The sequence below is a fragment of the Scyliorhinus canicula genome, chromosome 5 (assembly GCF_902713615.1).
Source record: "Scyliorhinus canicula chromosome 5, sScyCan1.1, whole genome shotgun sequence".
Classification (NCBI taxonomy): domain Eukaryota; kingdom Metazoa; phylum Chordata; class Chondrichthyes; order Carcharhiniformes; family Scyliorhinidae; genus Scyliorhinus; species Scyliorhinus canicula.
The window spans coordinates 82609046-82628447 of record NC_052150.1 but is presented as its reverse complement, the minus strand read 5'-3'; the positions used below and the strand labels follow the sequence as shown (position 1 = coordinate 82628447).

General features: G+C 43.2%; 1 protein-coding gene across 7 annotated transcripts in view; it reads left to right on the top strand.

The window, feature by feature from the left end:
* The window catches only part of LOC119966096 (RNA-binding motif, single-stranded-interacting protein 3), a 1648548-nt gene that overhangs the window by 1110281 nt on the left and 518865 nt on the right, over positions 1-19402 (top strand). For all 7 annotated transcript variants that reach the window (XM_038797302.1, XM_038797300.1, XM_038797299.1 and 4 more), the window contains one exon: positions 19326-19384. In XM_038797302.1, the coding sequence (XP_038653230.1) occupies positions 19326-19384 (59 nt within the window). The remainder of the gene's footprint in view (positions 1-19325; positions 19385-19402) is intronic.

The window sequence follows — 19402 nt, the reverse complement described above, 5'->3', positions numbered from 1 at the left end:
GTTTCACGTGCACCACTTTAGAGATTACCCTAACCCCCCCCCCCCCCCCCCCCCCCCCCCCCACACACACAGCGTCCACACACAACTTTTACCCCCCTCAAAGAGCCGGCTCATCCTCGCCCTTGTGAGGTGTGCTCTGTAGACCACCATCAGCTGTATCAGCCCCAACCTTGCGCACAAGGTGGAGACGTTCACTCTCTGGAGCACCTCACACCAGAACCCATCCTCCATACCCTCCCCCATCTCTTCCTCCCACTTTGCTTTGATCCGTATGTGATCAAATCTTTAAGTGACGGCTCCTAATGTCTCCAGGCTATACAACAATGTAAGAATGTTCTCACATGCCTAGTCTTCACCAGTGAACTTACAACATGTTTACCCCATCCCTTTTAAGCAATCCGTGCCCATATCATTACAATAACAGGACACCAAAGCTGTCAAGTCTCCTTCAGAAATAACACTCCCACCTTTTGAGGCAGGAGGTTGTGGATTCACGCCCAGCTCCGGGTACTTGCGCACATATTCAGAACAGCATATTATCAGGGCTGCCACTTGAGAGAGACATTTAATACAGGTACATGTAAAGTATCCCATGACATCTTTCAAAGATGTTTTCCTGGTGTCTTGGCTCATACCTAGCCCTCAACCATTAAAGCAGATTGCCTGAACACTTATTTTTTTGCTGTTATGGGATCTTTCTGTGTGGAGATTGGCTGCTACATCTTTTCACCTTACCTCAGTGATACCATTCAAAAGTACTTTATTTACTGTGAAGAGCTTTGGGATGTCCTGAATTTGTGAAAGGACCTATAAATTGCCCATTCTTCCTGCCTCCTTTGCATTACAGCTTTTTTGAAATTGGTCAAATATTTTATTTTTGTCTGCCTTTTGACTCCTCAAGAGACAGCTTTACTAGTGATAGCATAAGGTTGTCCTGCCGATAAAGGTGAGCATTGAAGAGCGAGTTGATATTTTTCAGTGAGGGTTTCCTGCGTGACTAATGTGGTTTTGTTATGGGAATTTCTTACCATTTCACTTGCTCAGTGTAAAAAAAACATCCCTTTTTAAGCTTCATTACAACTACTGTTTTGTTCTTCAGAAATGCTTGCAAGAATAATATAATCATTACTGAGAAATGGCATGTAAGTTGTCATAAATGTTGGATCTAATTGGCATAATTCACATCATCCATTTCTGGTGACCTCTTTCAGAGAGTAAGTAATGGACCAGGGCAATTAAATTGACTTACTCACATCTGGCTAATAGTGCTGTGGTATTGCAATTTCCTTTTGATAAGTTCAGGAAATAACCTGAGGAATGATGTACAAGGAAGAGTAGATGTACCATCGGTTGAATTGGCTTTTAATTTTTTCGGTGAAATTTTGGGGAACTGTTTACCTCGGCCTCTTGTATCAGATGGCACGATTAAAATGTTGAAACTTGCTGTGTATCGCAGTCATGAGCGTGCACCATACCATTCAGTGGTAGGCGTACTGCCCTTGTGTTCTGTTGGCTGCTTTTCATTAGTCCACAATTAGGCCTGGATTTTCACCACAACTACTCCCACTCCGGCACCATCACTTTCTAGGAATTTCTAGTTTGAGGAATTTATACGGTTGAGGAACGTCCCAACCACTAATATCAAATCAGAGGAGACAAATTTAGGACATTTTCTTTATCCAGCCAGACTATCTGTGTTACCCCTCTCTTTGAGGGTTATACAGATGTGCTAACCCCCATTATCAACTTCCAGCTATGTTATTTTCCCGGGGTTTTGTTATCAAAGTTACTGCAATTGGGAGAAGGCATTGTGAGGCATACATTTTTTTCCTTTTTCACAGTCATTTCCTCTGGCAGTTTTGGAAATCACAGGTCTTACTGAATTGTCAGTCAACTTCAGCTCAGCTGGTAGAGCTGTCGCCTGAGCGGGTGGGCTCTGTGTTCCAGGACTTGAGTACAAAAATCAAGGCTGACACTCTGATGTAGAACTGAGGGAGTACTGTTCTCCGGAAGTGCCATCTTTCAAATAAGGTGTCTACTGTCTACCCTCTCAGGTGGGTGCATAGGATTCCGTGGCTCTCGTTCTGTGAAGATCAGGGAGTTATCTCTGGCATTCTGGAAAATATCCCTAAAACAGCATCACAATACAGGATATCTGGTAATTGCATTGCTGTATGTGGAAGCTTGCTGTGATGTGTCTGTGACTGACAATATATACCGAAAAATGCGTCATTGACATTTTCAGCACTTTGAGTTGTCCAGTGGTTATGAAAGGCACTATATAAATTTAAGTTGTCTTTTTCTTTAAGTTACTTGCTGGCAGCATCTCCATTATATTTGTGATTCTCGCCATTTAAAAATAAAAGGCTGTAACAAATAATCCCTGTCATCAAAACACCTGAACTATTAGGAAACAATCAAAAACGTGCTGTGACCATAAGGTCAAAAAACACAGCAAGATTTTTTTTTAAATGTACTTGCACTGATATTTGTTTCATGACCTTCAGTTTCAGTACCTTCCCCTCATTTTGACCATTGAACTTCATTTCTTGGAAGCTGAGATGCACATTGTAGTAAATGTACGCTCAGGAGTCACCATGGTATTGTATACCACATCGTGGACAGAGATTTCCATATTAAATAAATGTTAAGTGGGTATGATGACGAGGAGAAATTATCTTGAGGAATAACAACAACTGTGACTACTAACTTGCTATTCGTCTGCTCCCCTCACTCCCTCCACAAAACAAAACTTGGGTTTTCATATATGTTCTGCAAAATTTACAGTAGCCCTTTCAGCTCCGCATTGCTGCTTTGAGCTTTCCCGGAACAGTCGATGATTGAATTAGTGTGTTTCTGAACTGCACATTTCAGTTGTGCATCTTTATCAGCCAGCAGCAGCTTGGCTTTTTTTTTTGCTAAACTGCAGTCTTCTGCTCTTCATCGGATAGGCGCCATTGCCAGTTAGCTTGTCACCATTTGAGTCTCGATAGCCTGATTAAGACATTTTTTAAAAATTTGTCTATGACCAGACTGGCTCTTGGTATTTTGTAATCATGATACTTTAACTCCTCAGACTATTACTGGTGCTAGGTGACCTGACTTATTAAGTTTATGATTAGTGGAGGCTGGCATTGGAATGTTTTTTTTGAGAGGGAGGCACATGAATGTCGACATCCTCCTTTTTTGTTTTACTTAGCAACTTTTTTGGGGATGAGTAGGTCCATTACAGCCATTTAGCCCTTAATATGATCAAGAGTAGATACAGGATTCAAATAACAGTGAGACCATATGAGAAACACATTAATCATAGACCCATTTTTAAGATCAGATCCATATTAACCAATATAAGGGGAGACTGAAGGGTTAAAGTGACCCACTGGGCAGCTTGGGAAGAATTTCTTCAGATGATCATTGTGTGCGACATTAGTTTTCATCAGTGGCACAGTTTATTCAAAATTCATCATGGCTAATCCATTTAACCTGCACATCTTTGGACTGTGGAAAGAAACCGGAGCATCTGGAGGAAACCCACGGGGACACGTGGAGAACATACAAACTCCACACAGACAGTCACCCAAGGTTGGAATTGAATGCGGCCTCCTGGCAGCAGTGTTAACCACTGAGCTATCGTGCTGCCCCTAGGGTACCACAAAATGAGGACTGAATGATATCTTCACACCGTGCTTCACCTTGTCAGCATTATCTGTGTGGACTGCCACAGGAGATTAATTACTAATATAAGTACACACAGCCTCAAATATTTTGGTGCAAAAAAGACCCTAATTGCAGCTCAATAGCAGTGTTGATTTGTTTTATTGCATTTTTATTGCATTTTTTGCAGTAATAAAGGATTACACGCTGTCAGATTCAGGTCTTTTATCGTTGAGTTTAATGCAGTGTTTAGATCAAAATCAAAGGGAAAATAATACTGTGGTCAGCAAAATATAAATTTCTATTTTCACATAACGCATTATAAAGATACATTTTCTTGTAATGGATTCAATTATGATTAATTTACAATTAATTATAAACAACTTTTTTTTATTTTTCCAAGGCAATTCTTTGGCAACCGCACAAACAAAAGATTTTTTCAGATTCCAGCAACAATTAAGTTATTTTGAGTTAATTGCAGATTATAGTCATACTAGATTCCACACTGTGGGTGCGATCTAATGGCCGCATCGCGCCAGGCGTAGAAACGACCAGGCCGGTTAGAGTGCGGGAGAGTCTGAAATCGGGAACCGCGCTGGGCTTCAGGTACCCTGGGGCCCTTGCTGTAGCCGGGGATGCGTGCGCAGGGTGGGTCCTCTCAGCACAACCGGTTCATTGGATGACACCTTGAGGAAAGGCGGGAAGCGTAAGGGTGCAGGAGGCTTGGGGGATTTGAGGGTTTCAGGAAGCCATAGGCGATTGTCGATCTTTTACCCTCTCCAATTCCTACAGGTATCACATTATGGATGATATTGTAGACCCCGCAGCAGCTGCCTTCACAGTTGCAGTGACAGTCTCGGCAGCCAGAGCAGGTGGCAGCAGTGTCGACAGAGGCTTAAGGTGGCAGCCCATTTGAAGGGTCCCACTCCACCTACTGAGGACCGGGCTGCCATCAGTCCAGGGAGGGACCCAAAGGGGGAGGCCAGCAATGGCCCGAGGTGTACAGGTGTCGCTGGTCGGTCAAGGAGATGTCGGAAAGCATGTGTTGCTGGAGGCTCCGCCTCGACAAGGGGAAGGGTGTGGCACCTGTGCCATATCCTTGCTCCAAGTGGAAGAGGAAGATACTCGCTCCTCATGGCCGCAAAGGTCTCCACAGACCAGAACTTCTACACCTCTGGTTCATTCCAGAACTTGCGCAGAGCGGTGTGAAATTTCCCAACCAACAGCCCACAAGTGCATCCGTGAAGTCATGGGTACCCTATTTGCCGGGGCAACTGGCTATATAAACTTTGACCTGGACCAGGCCCATCAAGATCCAGCAGGATTCTCCGCCATCGCCGGGATGCCACAGGTCCAGGGGGTAATACATGGCACACATGTCGCCTTGTGTGCACTGGGCGGTCCGGGCGTGTCCTTCATTAACCGGAAGGCGTTCCACTCTTTGAACATTCTTCTTCTGTGTGACCACCACATGAAGATCATACACGTGTTCACACTTTCCAGCGAGTCGACATGACAGCGACATCCTGGTGCAGTCAGAGATCCCAGGCATCTTTGAAGGACACCGCAGGATGACCGGTTGGCTCTTGCGGGACAAGGGATAGCTGCTTAGGCCCTGGCTAATGAAGCCAGTATGGAGGCCGGAGATCGATGCGGAGACCCAATATAATGAGGGTCATGAGACTCCTGGCACTCATTGTCCGAATGGTGCATGGACTGCTTAAACTGTGGGGCGGGATTCTCCCATCCCGTGGCAAGTGTCCACGCCGTCGTAAACGCCATCGCGTTTTACGACGGTGTGAACGGGCCCCTGCCAGGAGTAATTCTGGCCCCTACTGGCTCCTTCAACCCGCCGGCCCCAACGTAACATGGCGCAGGAGTACAGGGGCCGGCTTGTAGGAAAAGAGGCCAGGGGACAGAAAGGCCGGCCCACCGATCCGTGGGCCCTCATCAGAGGACCCCCCCAAAAACAGGCCGTCACCCAACCCTTGCACGCAGAGCCCCTGCCGCTGCGAGCAGGTGTGGACGACTCAGGCGGGACTGAGTTTTTTTACTGCAGCCGCTTGGCCCATCCGGGCCGGAGAGTCAGCGGGTCAGCCGCGTAGATCGGCTCACGACCGGCGTCACGCCAAGCACGCGAATGGGTGGCAAGATTTCTTTACAACAAGTGCAAGATAGGCGGAATGGGCTTTTTCTGTGCTGTAACATTTCTATGATTCTATGAAATGAAAAAACAATTACTCCTAAAGTGTGATCTCACTTTCTGATATTAATGAAACAATAGCAAAGTATTTTTTTGGTTTATTGTATACATTCAAAGATTCTCTGGGTGAGGAACTCTGCCCTTGCCATTTTAGCTATTTCACAGGCCATTCTTCATGTGCTTTCCAAGACTGTGAGTATCAATAGGTGATTGGAATGTGCTTGGATACTTTGGAGCCTTTATCAAAGGGGTCAATGAAAAGCAGTCAAGAAATCTTGCTTGATATTTCCCTCCTTAACCCAGGGCTACTAAGAGCAGCACCTAACCACACCCCAGTTGAGATGAGCAATCTCCGCCATTGCCAGTAATTAAATTTGGGACATCCTCTTCTTGTGTGGTTTATATTATCAGGCAGTGCAGATACCAATCAAGCCACTGTTCATCTGGATGGCACCTTTTCAGTAAGAATATTCCTTCTTAATAATGGTGTAGCCTGCAAATAATTTTGAGTTCACAGCCTTTTCAAGAAAATTTCTTTGAGCAGAATGTTCTAGAGCCAACCAGCGAGCGGGCTATCCGAGACCTGGTAATGTGCAATGAGACGGGAATGTGAGTTGGGTCACCAGTGCGTTATCTTTAGTAGACAGTACACTGCATTATATCCAGTTTTAGCTCTCAAACTCAATAGGCAGGAGTAGGTGGGGTGGCCTAGTGGTATTGTCACTGGACTACTAGTAAAAAAACCCAGGAAAATACTCTGGGGACGCAGGTTCAAATCCCACCATGGCAGATGGTGGAATTTGAATTCAATAAAAATATGGAATTAGAAGTCTCATGGTGATTATGAAACCGATTGTCGTTAAAAACCCATCTCATTCAACAATATCCTTTAGGGAAGGAAACCTGCCATCCAAACCCACAGCAATGCCCTATGAATTGACTGAGCAATTAAGGATTGGCAATAAATACTGTCCACATACCACATGGTAAGGGAGCCTCTATGTGACAGCAATCATAATATGATGGAATTTCATGTTGAGTATGAAAGTGAGACGTCAGAGTTGATTCTGTAATAGACAACGTAAGTGTGTCCTGAGGATGCCTGGCCCATGAGCTGTATTACCATAGATTACTATAGCCATAGAATTTACAGTGCAGAAGGAGGCCATTCAGCCCATCGAGTCTGCACCGGCTCTTGGAAAGAGCACCCTACCCAAGGTCAACACCTCCACCCTATCCCGTAACCCAGTAACCACACCCAACACTAAGGGCAATTTTGGACACGAAGGGCAATTTAGCATGGCCAATCCACCTAACCTGCACATCTTTGGACTGTGGGAGGAAACCAGAGCACCCGGAGGAAACCCACGCACACACGGGGAGGATGTGCAGACTCCGCACAGACAGTGACCCAAGCCGGAATCGAACCTGGGACCCTGGAGCTGTGAAGCAATTGTGCTATCCACAATGCTACCGTACCGAATATTACATTCGATGAACAGCTATATTCTATTCAAACCTCCCCCCCCCCCCCCAAAAAAAAAATGATTGCAAGGAACATAATAAGGAAAAAAGTTGTTTGAATTAGTCCAATGAGAAAATCCTGCCAATTGAGTTAGAGAGCTAAAGCTTGGTATAATACTGTCTGCTAAACATAACACACAGGTGACCTAACTGACATTCCACATTTGGTAAAAGAATGAATTATAATTGTCGAACAGAGCCTGCTGAAATTCATTTGATGCATGCAAATTGAGTGATATCTATGGTGCCAAATGAATGTGTGCAGCTTTTATACTGCACTTCCAATCACTTGAGTTAATCCTATTCGCTGCAGCAAGGTGGGATCTACAGCTGGCAGAACAGTGAGGATAGGAGAGACCTTGAACACCTTGGAGGGAATGAGGCTGTCAAAGGTAGAAATAAACGGGCTTCTGAGAAAGTTGAAAACAGTTAATGATAGGTGGAATTGAATCCTGAGTAGAGGGATTTGAAATTAGAGATGTGCTGAGATGATACCGAAGTTTGAGGCGGGGAAATGTGGATGGTGCAGAAGGTGAGGAATTGATTGAGATTATCTTGTCAGTGGTCTGCACAGATCCTGTGAGTGTCCAACAATGTCTTACCATAGGACAACCAACAGGAATCCTTTCCTGTTTGGCATAAATAAAATTATTGGCCCAAGATACATTAATTCACTACAAAAATGAAATACTGCAAATGCTGGAAATCTGAAATACAAACAGAAAATGCTACTGGTTTCCCTTTATCTATGCTATTGGTTACATCCTTAAAAATCTCTAATAAACCTGTCAAACATGGTTTCCCTTTCATGAAACCATGTTGAATATTTCTGATCGTACAATGATTTTGAGTATTGTTCAAAAAATAAATCTTGTCAAAGCTTTTTATTTTACACTCATCAGGACAATCAAAAGAATACCAATGTCAGGGGAAGCAACAACTTAGTATTATTTGAGAAGAGAGTACTAATTTGTTGGCAAGTGGACTCTGGTAAAGGCATTGCCATGGAGAATGCACCAGTTAATGGTGACCGACAGTAAACTGTCGAGCATTGTTTGAAAATTTAAACCAGGCAGCTTGACTCGAACTGTAGAGGCATTGTCCTGAGGAGTGAATGTCATTTATATTGTTTATCAGAAATGGGTGCAATGTGTGGACATGTTTTTAGTTGGCTGCAAAGAACAGGGTCTGTGTACTAATATATGTAGCTTACAGTACATGTAAATGTTCCACACTGTGAGCCTGACTGAAAATCTTAAATTGGTAGTGTAATTTTCAGCACACTGAGGATTATGTAGCAAATGTTCAATCACAGAATTACATCTGCTATTAGACACTGGCTGGGATTTTGCACTCCTGTTCGCATTGGCCATGAATGGTGATGGGAGCACAAAATCTTGCAAGGTGCCAAAATCATGTTATATGTCACTGGAGGTGCCATCATGATTTTCCCTGACCCCGCCAATAATATAATGGGACTCTGACGTTGAATGATGGAAGCTGCATTCAAATAAATTTAAATCTGGTTATCAGGCCTCTTTGGCCTGATATTCCCCATCCTTCGATTGCATTATCCATTCACACTCCGACGTGACCTAGGATTGGTCTCCCATGGCGTACATGTGATGGGTGGACAGCCTGAGATGTTGTGGTTGGGGGGGGGTCTCATGCACAGGCAGTATCCTGGCACTTCCCTCAAGTGCTGGTTGGGGGAATAGTGTTCTCTTTTTCCTTCAGTACAATAGTTATTCTATGACTCTACAACGCAAAATGATCTGATCAGGGTAGCCATTATCCCTATTTCATACACCCTATTTCAGCATAAAGCTTGCATGGTGAGAAAATGGCTTGGGCCCTATTTACAAAGTTGCCGATAAGGCCCATCTTAAGTGTAGTGAGCTGTAAGAATCCCAATGTGTGAATTGACCAGTGAAGGTAGGCTTGTGGTAGACCTTGATAGAGAATCCCCTGGTAGATTTTACAACTAGTATGTCAAGGAAAGGGAGTTCATTTGTCTGCTTCATTTCAAAGTTGGTATTCTTGCGATTGTCCTGATGAATACATATATCTTCTTGATGAAGATCTTCCCGGAGGTTGGGGAAAGATACATACAGATGGTATCTTAGGTGGGCTGAGCTTTCAGCCTGCACGAGGTCAATACATTCTCCAATAGCCAGCACGTATCACCAGTAAGTTTAGGTAAGTTACATCACCCTGCCCCCCCCCCCCCCCCCCCCCGCGGCCTCCTCGACATGATGCTACCTGCTGCAAAGGTGCTAGTGCTATCTGTTTACATTACAGTACTGGTTATGGAGCAGTATTAGAGAACAGAAGAAGACTGATGGGATGCAGTCTCCCTCTCTCTTGAAAGCTGTTGAGATCCTTCATTAAATACGAACTGGCAGTTTAAGCACCCCCTCCGCCCCCCTTCCCAAGGCTAAGGGCTTGTGCTTCTGAAGTGCTTAGAACTGGAAACAGCATTGGACAAAGTTGACGGTCTGACTCGCAGCCAACAAAGATGCTGATGTCGGAAATAAAATGTCTCACTGGCGCAGGAGTAGACGCTTTGCTAAGATTGAGGTTCAAACACACTTTCGGGACAAATTAGTAAGAGCTCTAATCTGCGTCGAATCATAGTAAGTCAGCCCCCTCAAGTGCATGTTGTTGACAATGGTTGCAACAAAACAAATGACTGTTAAAGCATTTTATTTTCCAGCATAGATATCCATCACCTTTGAGAAAAAAAATGAATTTAATTAGAAAAATCAACACTGAGCTTTCAGCCAGGATAAAAAAGTTCTGTTGGTTAGAGATGTTAAAAATGATCATTAAATGCAGTTTAATCCCAGCAGCAACAAAAACATTCATGAAAAATGAATGAGTCCAGGTTTTCCGGGGTCTTGCACCATTGTACTGGTGCATATAAGGTTAGGGATCTTTGGCACCACAGAAAGAGAAAATTATGGCCATAAATACCAATGTGAGAAAATCTGGGACAAGATATTTCTTCAGGCTTTTTTTGACAAGACACTTGTAACAATATGTTAATAGTCTAGAATCCCAGATCAGAGTGTATCCTAAGGAACTATCCATTAACTTGAATGCTTATGGGTAAAATGTACAAGGCTGTGCTCCCGAATCAAACACAGAATGTATCTCTGCTTATTTTTCTAAATACAAATTTTAATCAGCAGAGAATCCGGTGGATTGTCTGCTATACTTCCCTGTCTTGCACTGCCAGTGATGGAGATGCCATACTGGGAGCAGAGGCATGTAAAATTCAGCCTGTATGGTGTAACTTATGCTACCTTTCTCCATTTTTCTGTGTTGTAATCTTAATGTATAGAAAATCAGAGGCTCCCTGCAAATGCCACTTCTCGTTGCAAACATCAGCTCTCATGTGTCCTGTTGTTTCTGATTAATTTATGAAAGCAGCAAAAGGTCTGGCGGCAGATATACCTTCCTCCTGATAACCACAGTCATTACTGTGTATGAATGTGAAACAACATTGTAGGTGCAGCTATTTGAACAAATGTAAGCTGCAGCTGTGTGTTGTGCTCTTTGTGTTCAGGGCAATTTCTGAATCAGTATACTTTAGAGTTGACATATCAACTCATTCCCTAATAGATTTAGTGATGAATAACCAACAGAATTAATTAGCAAGCTGATGGTGACGGAACTTTGTGCGAATAGTGATCATAAGATTACATTTGATATTAGATTTGATGGGGCTGGAGAGTCACAAAGTGAGGTTTGAAATTAAATAATGCAAACATCAAAGGGATGATAAATAAATTGACCATCGTAAAGTACAGTAAGAAGTCTTCTGAGAGAAGTCACCCCTCTCAGGTGAGGTAGGAGCAGTGCTCCAAAAGCTAGTGATTTGAAACAAACCTGTTGGACTTTAACCTGGTGTTGTAAGACTTCTTACTGTGCTCACCCCAGTCCAATGCTGGCATCTCCACATCATTGTAAAGTAGACTGAGCTATCAAGGCGTACCTACAGATAAATAGTGGAAGCATTTAAAGATGCACTTATCACATACACACCCCTCAGACAAAGGTTTGACCCATGCAGTTGCAACCACCATCAGTAAACAAGTTTAAAGAAAGTATTAAGTCAATGGAAATGAAGAAGAAAGAAATTCTTGCACAGATATCAGTGGCATCTTTCAGATGCTTTTCAGGAAAGAAGCACTTTTGAAGTGTAGTCACAATTGTAAAGGAACAGGCTCACACAAATGCAAGAAAAAAAATTGAAATTCAGGCGAGAAAAAGCAGCAACAGAGTACAAAGAAAGCTCTAGATGTGCAAAATATCAAATAGAAAAAAATTACAAAGAATATTAAAGCTAACAGCAAAGGTTTTTATAATTGCATTAGGGGAAGGTGAGTGAAAATGGGGAAAGTGTGCCCATTAACGATGGATGCAGTACAAATAAATGGTTGGCTTGTTAGATTATTACTTTGTATCATTTTTACAGGGAAGGAAGAGGGCAAAGGTCCACAGGTCACTGAAAGGGGCAGCACAGTTGGAGAAGGCAGTCAAGAAGACATACAGCATGCTTGCCTTCATTGGCCGGGGCATTGAGTATAAAAATTGGCAAGTCCTGTTGCAGCTGTATAGAATCTTAGTTGGAGAATCTTAGCCACACTTGGAGTATAGTGTTTAATTCTGGTCGCCACACTACCAGAACGATGTGGAGGCTTTAGAGAGGGTGCAGAAGAGATTTACCAGGATGTTGCCTGGTATGGAGGGCATTAGCTATGAGGAGTAGTTGAATAAACTTGGTTTGTTCTCACTGGAATGAAGGAGGTTGAGGGGCAACCTGATAGAGGTCTACAAAATTATATGGGGCATATTCAGAGTGAATAGTCAGAGACTTTTTCCCAGGGTAGAGGGTTCAATTACTAGGGGGCATAGGTTTAAGGTGTGAGGGGCAAGGTTTAGAGGAGATGTATGAGGTAAATCTTTTACACAGAGGGTAGTAGGTGCCTGGAACTCACTGCTGGAGGAGGTGGTGGAAGCAGGGACAATAGTGATATTTAAGGGGCATCATTAACGATAGTGATGTTTAAGGGACAAATACATAAATAGGATGGGAATAAAGGGATACAGACCCCAGAAGTGTAGAAGATTTTAGTTTAGACAGGCAGCATGGTCGGCGCAGGCTTGGAGGGCCAAAGGGCCTGTTCCTGTGCTGTACTTTTCTTTGTTCTTTGTTCAAAAATTCCAGTGGTGGCTGGAAATCAATCAAAGGGAGAACCTATTGAGTTTAATATCAGGTTAAAAAAATGGTAATGGGAATTACGGCAGAAAAATCCCCAGGATCTGATGCCTCCATGTGAAGAATTATGAGGTTATCCGCTTCCGGTCCAAGAAAGATGAATTTGAATATTTTCTTAATTGTGAGAGAGGAAGAATTGGAGACAGGAAATGAGATTTAGATATCCCGATAAGTCATTAAAACCAAGTGCACAGGTGCAAAGGTTAATCATAAAGGTTAACGGAATTTTGAAGGTAGCGAAAGGCTCATAAATCAATTGGGTGGACTCCCTGCCACATGTAACCTACAATCAACCTGTCTATAAATATACAGGAGAGAAGTGAGGTGTTGGGTAACCTGCCTACCCTTAGGCCTATTGAGCATCTTAAGCGGCCAATTAAGGGCCTCACCCCCTCCCCCAAGCTGCGGTAGGGGAAGACTCTCCCCATGTGAGAAGCCTGGCATTGGGCAAGGGTGTGGGGACCTTTGCTGTGGATACACCAGAGGCACCCATCTTCTCCAAAAGGTGACTCCACCCCTCTGGCCTCCAGAACCCAGCCCCCACTTACCTTGTTGAGACCCCCAATCTCAAATTTGCCTGGACTCCTCAGCATGGTGGGACTGCAGGTAGCCCCAGCCACACTCAGCTGATGCTGCTATATTTACAAAGCTGCGGACATCAGATTGGCAGCTCCTTAAGGTGGAAATTCCACCCGAGAAATGGACCACAAAGCAATTAGCACTGCTCCCAGTGGTAAATTACTGCTGGCAGCTATGTACATTGTGGGCCGACTCGACCTGCTTATTCAGCTGGGGTAAATGGGGGGTGGGGATGCGATTAGGGGACTTTGGAACCAAGGCAAATCCTTTCTCTCCACTCACACCAGGCAGTAAATAGTAGAATTATCAAATCACGGGTGGGTGAAAACATTTCTATCTGCAGACATAATACTAACAGAATGAAAAAAGAGTTGTAAATATTTAGGGAAGGTTTTGTAGAAAAAGGAATACTCACTTAAAGTGCCAGTTGACTTGGTCACCGTCTTGCCTCTCAGTCAGACATTTGGGGCTCCAGGTACATGCCTGAATTTAAGCACGTTGCGTTGGTATGTAAACTAAAATAATACTGAAGATGCATTTTGTGGAAGTTGCTGCCCTTTACGCAAGAAGTGGCCTGAATTTCATACCATGGTATATGTGGCCTGAAACATATTGGGGGAAGTGACAGGTTACTAATGCTGAGATTATTAGCCAAAACTTCCTGCCTACCCTGCGTCACATTTGGGGGACACCCCAAAGATGGGCTGGGGAATCCCTCTGAGAAGTTCCATGTAAGTGTGTACCTGCACGAAGTCACCCAGATCCCTCTGCATCTCAAGATCTTTTCTTCATTCCGAAGAAGAATCGTGTTCAACTTAAGTTTCTCCATCCGATGATGCTGCCAGACCTGCTGAGTTTCTCCAGCATTTTCTGTTTCTATTTACGGAATGGCTTGTGTTCGGACTGGACTATGCAGCCACCCACCACAGGGAAATCCACAATGGGCATTTACCATCAGTAGGACCAGAATATTCCATTGCTGAGAATGGCTGGAAAATTCCTGCCATGAAAACTTGAGTTTTCACAGATACTGGATATTTAATGTCCAGTACCTGAGATAATTTACTGTCCAATTTAGCTTTCATCCCGAAGTTTGTTAAAGGATGAACCATCAGTCCAGAAGAGCTGGGCTACCAGCACTTCTTCAATAAATAAATAACTCTTTAAAATGCATAATGTGGGTCAAATCTTCACTTTTGTGAGAATGCTTCCAGTTTATTTCCTTTTTTCCCATTTCTTTTATTTTGTTATTTTGGTCCATGGAACCATAATCGGGATGTGCGTTTCAGCAGACGACTCAAGGTTGAAACAACCTGCTTGCCAGGACACTGTGTTCCCAGGTTTTGTATTTTGGAAAGGAGAAGCCAGACTCTTCGGCACTGAATGGATCTCAGGAACCAGCTATGGAGGGAGTTGGTTCAATTGGTTACCTGGCAACCAGTGGGTTGGCCAGGGACAGTGCTCTGCCTGACAATGGTCAGTGACTGGTTCCTGTGTGATGTTTTCTGAGAGAACTGGGCAGAAATGTTTAAATCTTGGAAGTGAAAGGAACTTTCTCTCTGTCTCTCCCTCTCGTGCTTGCTGTGGTGAAAGAACTGCTCTTTGTTCTGAAAGCAGTGCATACGCAATACATCCGTTGCTGTAAACCTGAAATGATGCTGAGTCTGCAGAGAAAGTAGACAACGTTGCCAGAGAAAACCATCTCGAGCCTAGAAGGAAGAAGTACTAAAATGAAAGCCTGAATATCAGAAAGACATTGACTGGAAGTCATCTGAGTGCATCAAGAGATTCTTATCCTTTTATTTTTATTAATATTTTCTTTCCCTTTCCATCACCCTTTTCCCTGTGTGTGTGTGTGTGGAGAGTGTGGCGAGTTGGGAAAGGGGTGGTAGATAGTCAGTTATATTTTCTGCCCATTTAATTATACTATACATAATAAAAGGTTACTTGTGTTTTAAGTTAAAAACCTGGTGACTGTAGTTTACTGGGTTCAACCAAGGACTTCAGGTATCTTAAATGAAATCTAATTTCTCTGTGTTGCAACTCTGGGCCAAGTGGGGCTGGAATTGACCATGCACAGCTCAGCGTATTGTAGCAACTTGCTAGATATTTAATTAGGTAATCTGATGAGCTCAGCGAGAAGCTAAAAACTCACTTTGTCTGACTAACGATAGGGGATGTCTTGGTTGACCCTTTCCATTATCGTTTGGGCTGGGGGTAGGTGCAGGAAGCTGATCTTTTCTATTGTCATAAATAACTGAAGTTCCACTAGAGATAAGTGGACTGTTTACAGATTGTGCCAAAGTAGTCATTTCAGTGAAGAATAATAACTGGAAACCATTGAACTGGAACTCCAAGGGGTTCACAAACAGTAGAGAAGTTGAGATGTTGCGGCATTTGAAAGCCAGTATCTATCTGATAAGTACAAAACAAAACTATGTTATTGATAGATATTTTCAGCTTGTTAATACTCAGAATCTTTGATGCCAAGAGAGATCAGGGCCTTAGAAGCATATCCTGCTCCTTGCGATGCAGGTAGGAATGTTTTGATCTTGCATCAAATGCACAATGTTGTGCAGGGGTGTTAACGGGTATCTGTTCACAAATCTATTCCTTTCATAAACCGCACATTTTTTGAAAAAGATCAAAAACTGAGCAAGACACCATGTCACTATTTGAAGAAGACAGAAAACATTAAGGGCTTCTTGCATGTTTTTGATTTCTTTACTGGGGTGATTTCACTGACATCAATTCCCACTATATAATTAAAGTAATGTTTATAATATGTCACTCGGATTCAGTGCGTCCATTGCACCATTCCTCCCATATGTTTTTGTCAACCTTCCTACTTTTTCCATTATGTCCCATCCTTCAGTTTCCTGTAAAACCTCTCAGGATATCCTTTGACATTAAAGGTACTGTTTAAAAGCAATTTATGCATGTGGCAACATGTTAGAAGAGATAGCTTTTTTATATTTAGACATAGATACCAGTGCCCCTCTCTTCATATATCAATTAGTAATATTTATCCTCAGTATGTCGTTCATTCTGTCATTTTGAACTTCAGATCCAACGTTAGCGATTTAAGACTTAAGACTCTAGTCATATTTCAATTAAGGATTTCAAAATTAAGTATTTAAAAATATTGTTTATTCTTTAACTTTAGGGTGCTTTTTACCCCACTTGGAGATGATCAAATACACATTTCTGAAAGGAAAACAAAAAGTGCTGTCACACTCTAGCAGCAGAAATAAAAACTATTGTCAACCTAATGCTTATCTCCATTATAGTAATTAGTAGAATTATAGTAGAATGGGCAGTGGGACAGTTGGGAGAGGATATATATTTAGGGGCAGCAGGGTAGCATGGTGGTTAGCATAAATGCTTCACAGCTCCAGGGTCCCAGGTTCGATTCCCGGCTGGGTCACTGTCTGTGTGGAGTCTGCACGTCCTCCCCCTGTGTGCGTGGGTTTCCTCCGGGTGCTCCGGTTTCCTCCCACAGTCCAAAGATGTGCGGGTTAGGTGGATTGGCCATGCTAAATTGCCCGTAGTGTCCTAATAAAAGTAAGGTTAAGGAGGGGGGGGTTGTTGGGTTACGGGTATAGGGTGGATACGTGGGTTTGAGTAGGGTGATCATGGCTCGGCACAACATTGAGGGCCGAAGGGCCTGTTCTGTGCTGTACTGTTCTATGTTCTATGTTCTATATATAAATATACACATCTTCCAGAATATGCTTGCTGTAGATCCAGCAGGAATTCGGCCCAGATGCACTGGGTCCCGCCCAACCCGAGAAAGCTTCCACACATTATTGTTGGACAAAAGATGGAAGAAGAGGTGTCCTAACGTAGTGGCACGCGGACTGGAAGTATCCTTGGCCTGGTGGAGAATCAGTGCAATGGTACTCTTGAGTGAGGCCAAGCATTCTGTCCAGCTGTGAAATGGCAGATTTAGCTTCCACCTGGGAACCAGACCTGATTTTAGGTCATGGTTCAATGATATTAGGCAGATTTTCCAGCCCTTTGAGGATGAACCTGGGAAGAGCATTGGGACACCCCCTCCTCAATACCTGTAGTGCTGCCTCAGGGCCATGGACCTGGGTTCGATTGTGGTCTTGGGTGACTGTGTGGAGTTTGCATGCTCTCTCAGTGTCTGCGTGTGTTTCCTCCGGGTGCTCCAGTTTCCCCCCATAGTCCAAAGATGAGTAGGTTAGGTGAATTGCCAAGGGGCGGGGTTACGGGGTAGGGTGGGGGAGTGGACCTTGGCCAAGTGCTCTTTCAGAGGGTCTGTGCAGACTGGATGGGCCGAATGGTCTCCTTCTGCAATGTAGGAATTCTATGGATTCTACGGACCTGTGCTGACTTTGGTGGCAATATTGGGAATTGCCTATTCAGCAGATAACATTCAAAGCAAACATGGTTCTTGGATTCCTGAGGGGAAATCTGTAGCATAAGGATAATAATAAGTATGGAGTTACCATGATGTAAGAAGGCACATGACCCAGAGCCAGGTGTTAATGTAGTGTTGAGTAGAGACATTTAGATACCTGAAAATGGAGATAGCTCCTCACCTGTACCCTTTACTGTACATATGATCTGGTCATTCATAGGGACTTTCATTTAACTTACTGAATCCTACAAAGGCTTCTTTAAGACATACTGTTCTTGTAACTAACAGACTCACAACAACATATTTGGTATTGCAACAAAAATATCAGAGTTCTAGCTTAGCAAATATTTGTTTGTCCAATTCTGGAATATGCAAGTTGTGTGTGGGATCCTTATATGACATGAGATATTAATAAGATTGAAGAGATCCAAGGACATGTTGCACAATTCTGCATGAATCAGTATGGACAATACACAGTGTCATATCCGTGATCAAAGATTTGGGAATCACATGCTGCAAAGGAGGGTGAAAAATAGACTGACCATGTTCTTTCTCTAAAATATGGAATTAACTGGTGGGAATTGACAGAAACTAATACCTGGTGCCCTCCAGCAATGACAAACATGAGATAGCCGTCCACACACACTATAAAGAACATGTGTTTCCAACATGGTGCATCAAAGATCTTTCTTCCCAAAGAGAATCCCACAATAGAACAAACTGCCAATGGAAATAGCCATAGCCCAAATCGTAAAGACCCATCTTTCGATTATTGCTATTTATAAGTTTTTCATGTTCAGGATTACCATCTCAGCAGGTCAAGTCTGGTTAACCAAATAAATGCAGGCAGAATGACACAACTGAAGCCGAAGCATCTGTGAGTGAATCCAGGCATTTATGGCAGGATTGAGTTGTGAATTTTTGCTTTTTGAAAATGAAACCTTTTATGGCTAGTATTTTCTTTTCACTCAGTGGAAGTATTGTTGATTAGCAATGCTGGAGGCTGGTCTGACTGGATCACGTCAAGCTCTACCAGGCCTTGTTTGTCCTTGCCAAAGCTGTGAAACACTCTAGGACCATCCTGGGTGGTGAAGAATCCCCCACTTATTTTCTCCCAGGTCCAAGACATTGGCTTACATTGGAACTGAGATGAGAAATTTGCTGCTACAACCAGATCTGACTATTTCATTGCTCACCTACTCGCACATCTCCCCTGGCTAGAAACTGCAGTTCATCTACAATTGCATTACCTGTATCCTATTGAGCAGTAAGTCCCACTTACCCAACAGTTCAATGCTGAACCATATGTTAGCCCTAATTCTACAAATCTCCCTACTGAATTCTCCATTGCTGGCCTCTTGTTCTCCCATACCTCCCTTCACCCCACCATTAATGGTCTTACTTTCAACTTCCGAGGCCCACAATCTGGAATTCCCTTCTCTGCCTCTTTTATTTAAACCCTCACTAACAAAGGTCCTCTGTAAGCTGCCCCTCCTAATACTTCTTCCATCAACTTGATACTCTTCTTTTGTTTATACCTCTTGTAATCGACAGCATGCGAAAAGCACAATATAAATGCAAGTCGTTGTTGTGTCTGGACTGTCTGAATAATATCTCATGTATGACTGGTAACACCCCAGAAGTAAGGTGAATGGGATCAAAATTGAGCTTTTCACATTTATCTTTTTCAGATATGGAAAGATAGTATCGACAAAGGCCATCCTAGACAAAAACACCAACCAGTGCAAAGGTATTTATAAAGCATCAC